General features: G+C 28.9%; 1 protein-coding gene across 1 annotated transcript; it reads left to right on the top strand.

Moving 5' to 3' along the window:
- The first annotated feature begins 4,217 nt into the window (after positions 1-4,217).
- On the top strand, positions 4,218-6,744 carry LOC102587150 (transcription factor RAX1). The gene is made up of 3 exons (XM_006366143.2): positions 4,218-4,464; positions 4,966-5,095; positions 5,677-6,744. Exons 1-3 carry the CDS (start codon positions 4,329-4,331, stop codon positions 6,515-6,517), a joined length of 1,107 nt encoding a protein of 368 aa, XP_006366205.1. The 5' UTR covers positions 4,218-4,328; the 3' UTR covers positions 6,518-6,744.
- The last annotated feature ends 1,567 nt before the right edge of the window (positions 6,745-8,311 follow it).

The raw sequence follows: 8,311 nt of genomic DNA, 5'->3' as shown, positions 1-8,311 counted from the left end.
TTCAACGAAACTCAACAACTTGGGGTGTAAATGAATGATTTTAAATTGAAAATTAATTATTTGAACACTAATATAAGTTCAAAAGCACTTTTTCTAAATTAAAAAAAAAAAAACCTTTCTACTCACCCTCTTATTCTACACTATTTGCAGATTCATATTATGATTTTTCCCAATTTTCTTTCACACAAAATTAATAAAAACTACACCTTTTAGCCTTAGGTAGCTTATGATAATTGAGATTCCATAAGTCAAAAGACACATACTTAGCATAAAAAATTAAAACTAATCAATCACTTGTACTATATGAGAGATTAATTAGGAAAATGAATAAATATTGTGGGGTTGTTTTGGTAGACAAAAAAGGTATTGTGTCCTAGCTAGATATTAATTAGGTGCATCAAGATCAACATGACTTGTGGTGTAGTGGTAAGACTGCTTTACCCTTAATCAGAGGTCTCGAGTTCGAGCCTTGGGGTATGTTGAAAATCTTGTTATGGGAGCGCCACTCCTAAATGGGCCCTGTAGTGCGAGATTCAAATTTAATTAAAGCTCCAATATGGACTCCAGACACCGAGCAAGGAAAAAAAATTAAGTGTATAAAGTAAAAGTCAAATTAAGCTAACACCAATGATGCAACATTATTATTTTTGGTGTTTAGCCAACAACCAGCCAGACTTATCTTGTTATATTATCAATAATACTAAAAGCTATTGATGATATGATATTTTCACCATTTTTTGGTACTTGTCACCATATATATATATATATATATATAGTCTTGTTATATATATATATATAGTCTATTTCGTATAGAAAATATTAAGTTCAGTTAAATCCATAATTAAGCATATATTTGCTAATTGCCAAGCTAGATATTTTCTATATCTCAATTTATGTATCATACTTTCCATTATAATATGTCCCAAAATGAATCATGTGTCATATTTCTTTATTTAGAAAAAAAAAATAACTTTGAACTTTCTATTTTACTTTCAATGAGATGATTTATAGACACGCAAATGTTTATGACTAATTTCATATCACAAAATTCAAAGAGTCTTTCTTCTTCTTCTTCTTCTTTTCTTAAACTTTGCATTCAGTCAAACACCATTATATAAATTGGAAAAAAAGAATAATAAATTTAAAAAGTTTACCAAATAACCGTTCACCAATTCAATCACTTGAACTAAAAATAGTTGCCGAAGATATAACATATGTATGTATAGTCCATATTAATTTATGTATAATCATGTATATACTTTATATATCAGTATAACTATTAATGTATAATCATGTATATACTTTATATATCAATATAATTACTAGAAAAAGTAAACGATAAATCCGACCAACTATTTAATCATGTAAAGAGATCCATATTAATTTAGGTACATAAAGTAAAGTCAATTAAGCTAGCACCAATGATACCACATTATATTATATATTTAGGTAAATATGTTTAGCCAACATAGAGCCATACTTATCTTGTTATAATTATAATTTTTTAATATAATAATTATTTATAAGACAAGTGTTGATGATGCATGAAAATTGATTGATGTTTAGTGTCAATGGAGAGAGAGAGATTCTTGTTTATAAATAAAGACAAACAGAAACATGTTTTCTTGTTCCTAAAGATCTGACTCAATTTGATTACTAATTAATTAATTTATTAAAACACCTTTAGAAATTTTGTTAGTTTTCTTCTTGTTATTTCTATGCAAGTGAGGTTCTTTGGACCTCTTTTTCCTCTAATAATCTTTTTAATATACAAAACAAATGTTTTTATTAGGACATAATATAATATAATGTAGTAGAGGGACCAAGGTCAATGAAGTTCTAATATTCTCTCTCTGAAAAAAAAACTTTGATTTTTCTTAGAATAAATATTCATTTATTTGTTTTCTTACATTTTCTCAGAGTGGAAGAGATAAAGTCTTCGTATATTCTATAATCTTTAAAATGAGCGGAGCCATGCCTTAGGCGCAAAGAGTGGTCCATTTCAAACTCTTCGCTGAAAATTATATATGTGGTATACAATGGTTAAATTTTAGCTATTAATTGTTATGATGTGTATATGTAATTTTGAAACATTCTTAACACAACTAAAAAAAACTTTGCACACTCTTTATCAAATTTCTGACTGCATCACTACATGCTCCCCAAACTCTATTTATAGTATTACGTATCGTGGGTACGTATGTTATTATTGTTATTATATTGATGGTGTATAATGCTAAAAAAATGTGAATTTATAGATGGAAATTTTCCGAGGGATGTATGTCGAAAATATGAGATTTTTGACATAATATAAGTCGAAAAAGCCTAAGACGAAAATCGCGTTTTTAGTAGTGGTAAGTTGGTTAAAAGGTAGTTAGAGGTAATCTATTGAACAAATCGATTAACAATCTAAAACAATGATCAGTAACATGTTAAATTACACTGACAATATTTAAAATTTATTATATACGCATATAACATATTATCAAGAGATAATTCCATGTTCTTGATTGAAAACCCTAGCCAAGTTGTTTCAAATAGGGTGTCTAAAAGCAACAAATAATTAATGTAAATTATCGTTAATGCCGTAATTAGCGACTTAACTGGTTGATATATATGAGAAGATGTTATTAATTTATTGTATTAAAGAAGACTTATAAGGTACGTTTATATGATGGGGCTGAATAGAAAATGACTATTACACTATTTCTTTTTATTTTATTAAATATAATAATTCATCACGATTTTGTACTAATCAACTTATTTGAAAATTAGAGTTTAGTTTATAGCCCAATTTTATGTAAATGCATATCGTTCACTTACCTAGTTCTTCCTTTGTTTACCGTTAATACACTTATCGTAATATTTATTGTTGCTATATTATTTTGTTTTCTCCATTATTTTCAACATGACCTTTTACCATCATATTTCCTTTTTCAAATCTGATATGTAATATATATGTTATGGTTTTATGAGCCGAGAGTCTTTCGAAAATATTTTTTCTACCCTCACAAAATATAGGGATAAAGTCTGTGACTTTGCGTACACACCATCCTCTCCCGACCCCACCTATGAAATTACATTGGGTATATATGTATTGTTGTGTTAGAAATATTTCGGCATGTATAGAAATCTACTAACCGACTTTGGTTCGCAAGAACAATCGGTCCATCAAACAATAATATCATCATATTCAGTGTAATTTCACAAGTGAAATCTGTCGAAGGTAGAATGTACACACACCTTACTACTATCTTAATTTATGTGTGGAAAAATTGTCTTTGATAGACACTCGACTCGATAGAAAAGAAAATGAATATTAATAAATTGTCAATATATGCATGTTGGCCGACATAAAATGTCTATCAAGTAATTAGAGTCCAAATAGTTTTACCCACATAAATATGTCGCTCCATCTCAATTTATTTCACTTTTTTTTTTCATTATTGTTTAAGCAATTTTTCATCAAATTCCCAAACAAATCATTTACTCTCAAATTTAAAGGGGTTTATAATGTCCCAAATAGTTTCACCTATTCTCTTAAGGTTTTGGAATATAGATTGAATGCTCAAATTCTTTCACATAATATCAGAGTCAATTTTTTGTAAACTTCACTCAATTTAGTCCATCGAGCCACTATCCGAAAAAATAATACACTTATCCCTCTCGAAAGGATTTTCAAAGAGGTTTATAATAGCCTAAGTCATTTCCGTCATTACTTTCGATTGAATGCTCAAATACTTTTATAAATGAAGGAACAAAGAGTGAAACATGATCTAAACATGATACTGCATATCTATGTTATTATTCGAGCTCTTCAAGAATATTTTTATTAGATCATCGAAATTTTTTATTACTCGTAGAATATTCGACACGCACACAATGATATTTTTGAAGAATTCGATGAGCATAAGTAAATATAAAAAATGTTAGGGCACCGTTGGCGACAAACTAAAAGGATGGAGCCTTCTTTAGAATTTCATCCACATAATAAAATAACATATAATGAGAAAAAGATACACAATTTTAATATTATATTTTGAGAGAAATTTGCAATAGTAAGTTGTCATGTTATTAATAAAATAATATTAGTAGTAAGCTAATCCAAAAATGACAGATAAAACCCTAGAGAAATGAGAAGACTTTTTTGGTTTTTCAAAAGTATGACATCAATGATCATCCACTCTTTTTCTACCTATAAAATCAAGTCTTCTCTTCCCAAAATATTTCAACCCAACAATTATCACAAAATATTTCAAGTATTAACAAAGAATTTTGGAATCAAAAATATCATTTGAAGCAACAATTTTTTTTTTTTAAAAAAAAATATGGGGAGAGCTCCATGTTGTGACAAAGCAAATGTGAAAAAAGGGCCATGGTCACCAGAAGAAGATGCAACACTAAAGGCATATATTGAAGAAAATGGCACTGGTAACAATTGGATTGCTCTTCCCCAAAAAATAGGTATCAAATTCTTCTATTTGTCTCTCTATGTATCGATTGTTTCGATCGAAAAATACCTTTAAAATAATTTTTTTAGGGCTTAAGAAAGACTATAAGGAAACTTGTTTTGGAACTGAGACGTATATAGTTGTTGTTGTCGTAGGGCATAAGTAAGACACATGGAAATTTATTAGAATTTAAACCTTAATTATTGAGAGTTTTTCAAGACTACTTTGATTGATGATTTTCTAAAAAAATATTGTTTTTATGGCTTAACAAAGACCTACAAATAATCCTTTGAAACTTGTTTGGGATTGAGACGTATTAGTTGTTGTTAGGGCTTAAGACACATGCAAATTTCATAAAATTTTAAACCTTAATTATTGGGTGTTTTTTTTTTTTTGGACTAATTTGATTAATTGATGATGTTTAAAAGATATTTTTTTAATTTTAGGGCTTAAGAAAAACCTAAAAATCCTCGAAAACTTGTTTGTAACTGAGACGTTGTTATTGTTGTTGTAGGGCTTAAGAGATGTGGGAAGAGTTGCAGGCTAAGATGGTTGAATTACTTAAGACCTAATATTAAACATGGTGGGTTTACTGAAGAAGAAGACAATATCATTTGTAGCCTCTATATTAGTATTGGCAGCAGGTAATATCTTTATCTCTTTCTTTCATTTCATAGATAAACACAAAACAATAACAACAAAAAGTAATGGAAATCCAACTAAATTACTTTGTCCTTTAGTTCTTGTTGTTAAGAGATAATTGTTATGAATTAATTTCTCTCTTCTCTATATTCATGTTTCTTGCTCATGATCCTCATGGTTTAACTTTGTTTTAGACGGTGACAATCATCTCATCTGAAAGCGTGATTAACCTATCAGAGTAAACAAATTTTTATTTACCTAATTATATTATGTCGCGGAACAAGCTTTATCTGATTATGTCTGAAACCCTTTGTTTAAGTCTGCGATCATCTCATATGAAAAGTTTAGGTTGATAGAGAGATCATATTATTAGTTCTCTGCTTAGACCTTTTTTTCATGTTGCTTGATGATGATCCAAATTACTTTCTCAGGGTTTAACTTTGTTTAATTCTGTGACGACCATCTTATCTGAAAGTATGATTAAGCTGTTAGAGAGAGCATCATTATGATTATTTAATTATATTATGAATCGGAACGAACTTAATCTGATTGTGTTAAAAACCTTTTTTTGTGAAAACTTTAGGTGGTCTATAATAGCTGCACAACTTCCTGGAAGAACAGACAATGATATCAAGAATTACTGGAACACTAGACTAAAGAAGAAGCTTCTTGGAAAAAGAAAACAATCTCAAATGAATAGATTATTGCTTGCTAATGGTGGCCAAGATCTTAAGGACATAAATGGATTAGAAGAAAATCCATTATTACAAAACCTAAGCAACTCGGCTCTAGAAAGGCTTCAACTTCATATGCAACTTCAAACCCTACAAAACCCTCTTTCTTTCTATAATAATCCATCACTTTGGCCTAAGTTAACCCCTCTCCAACAAAAAATGATCCAAACCCTACAAGCTAATGGCTTAAATGAGAATCAATCACCCCTTTACACACCGATAAACCCTAGTGAAAACCATCCTCATGAACTAAGGCAAAAAGTTGGGATCAATGAATTTGCTAGTACTAATTTCAAGATGAATGATCAAGTGGAAAAAAGTAGTACAATTAATGACTTTAACAACAATCAAAAAAATGTTCTTGACACAAACATAGGACAAGAAAACAAGAAAGAGGTCCAAATTCAGGGCATTCAGGGTTTCACTCAGCTGGAGATTGATAACCTAATTCTCAACAACAAGGGATCAATAGGCCTAAACATGCATTCAGAGAATCAACAAATAGGTTCCGAATTCGATTGTTTTAAAGAGATGGATGATGGATCAAGGGACAATATGGCATGGTGGTCTAATGATTTTGATACAAATACAGCTTCTTCATCAAATTCTTGGGGTTCATCCTCAAATATTCTTCAGAATTCTCATGAAGGAATGTATCAAGATTATGCACTAGGGTATAATTTGCAATAATAGATATATAATTATGAGGGTGTAGAGAGGTAATATTTGATAAATATTGCAAGGGGGAAATAGGGAAAGCTTGTGAGTAAATTAATTAAATGTTGTAAATTTTTTTGTGTGAATAATGCTTTCTCTTTGTCATCTAGCTAGCCAAATAACTTGTATGACATGACTGTCAATTACTTTTTTGTTTTGTGTTATCTTAATGTAAAACATATAGTAATATTATGCATCTGAAGTTCATTTTGAGAGTTAACATATTCAATTCACGAATCAAAAACCTATCTCCACAACTAGCTCGAGTTTAAATATGTATATTATACACTTAGTTGTGGAACATTCTAAGTATTTACTTTAAGCTAAGACTCGTTCTTGTATATATATCTCCTTACTTTTATAGTAGCAGTTGTTGTCTGGTTAGCAACAAAGCTAGAAATTTCGTTATGTATGGAAAATAATATTTAACATATAAATAGTATAATCCTCTATCTATATATTATAATTATATGTGTATATATGTGTGTATTCAGACTTGAAATTGAATTATTCTTCCAAAGACTACAAGACAAAACCAACCAAATTTCCACCCAATGAACGTGAGTTACAACTTTAATGTATGTGAATTTGTTTTCCAATTATTTTTTTTTTGGAAGGATTTAATTTCTTAAACAAGGGAGAAACAAAAGAGAGATGAGTTATTACCAAATCTGTGGTGGCATGGACGAAATTCCTTTTCATTCTTAACAAGTAGATAATATGTCGTCTTTTGAGTCTAGGAAATGGAGAGACCTCCGATGGAAAACTCTCTCCATCCTAACAATGTCTTTTGCACTGCAAATTTGAATTTGTTGGTATAATAAATTTTGAATATTTGATATGAATATAGTGGATATTTCTTCATTGACTCATTGTATTTTAACCTACATTACAATATTTTATAAATAACGTCTACTGGTCATTTTTCGATTACGTCATTGAAGAATAGTCACTTTTCTTGAATTTCAAATTCCATAGAAAAAAAAATTCTTGAATTTTTCAAATACAATAGCTAAATATTGTTATTTGTGAATTTTACCTGTATATAAGTTGGTATTCTTTTCTAGGCCCATATCCTATTAGTAAGCTGGGTAACGTTTTACTCAATTGATGGGCTTAAATTAGTTCATTGATAGGGTCATTTGCACTTTTGTCAAATAGTCTTTAATTTATGGAAATTTATCTCTTTCATAATAAGTTTTTTTTTTTCGAAGTATAAATTTATATCTTTCATAGATTTCACAAGTTATGTCCGAATATGACATCAGTTTCTAAAAAACTTATGATCCATTGTTAAAGAGAAATGTGATAATCAAAGACCAACCGTATATGTATTACAAAAAAACTCATTAAACAAGAATACATAGTTGATTATGAACGCAGTAAATCAAATGAATTGTCATATAATTTCATACTAGAATTCATAAAATATGAAATCAAGGATGATTTGACATCGTCAAAATTCTTTATACTAACGATATATATCACTTAAAATCAAAATGTAATTGATGTTTTTTCTTGGGAGATTACAAAAATAAAAAGAATGTGAAACTTGTTATTTTCTTACCAAATTTGTTATGGAATATTAATGTGTAACAGCTAGTGTACTATTCAGCATTTCTTAATTAAAATTGATTAATATCTAACCACTTGGATAATTATTCAATTCATCATTGTAGAAGTATCAAGAATCACGTTTTTCTCCTCATTATATTTTTAAAACTCAAAATTTAAATATATATATATATATATATAGAGAGAGAGAGA

Source organism: Solanum tuberosum, unplaced genomic scaffold (assembly GCF_000226075.1).
Source record: "Solanum tuberosum cultivar DM 1-3 516 R44 unplaced genomic scaffold, SolTub_3.0 scf00613, whole genome shotgun sequence".
Classification (NCBI taxonomy): domain Eukaryota; kingdom Viridiplantae; phylum Streptophyta; class Magnoliopsida; order Solanales; family Solanaceae; genus Solanum; species Solanum tuberosum.
This window is presented reverse-complemented; position numbering and strand designations above follow the sequence as displayed.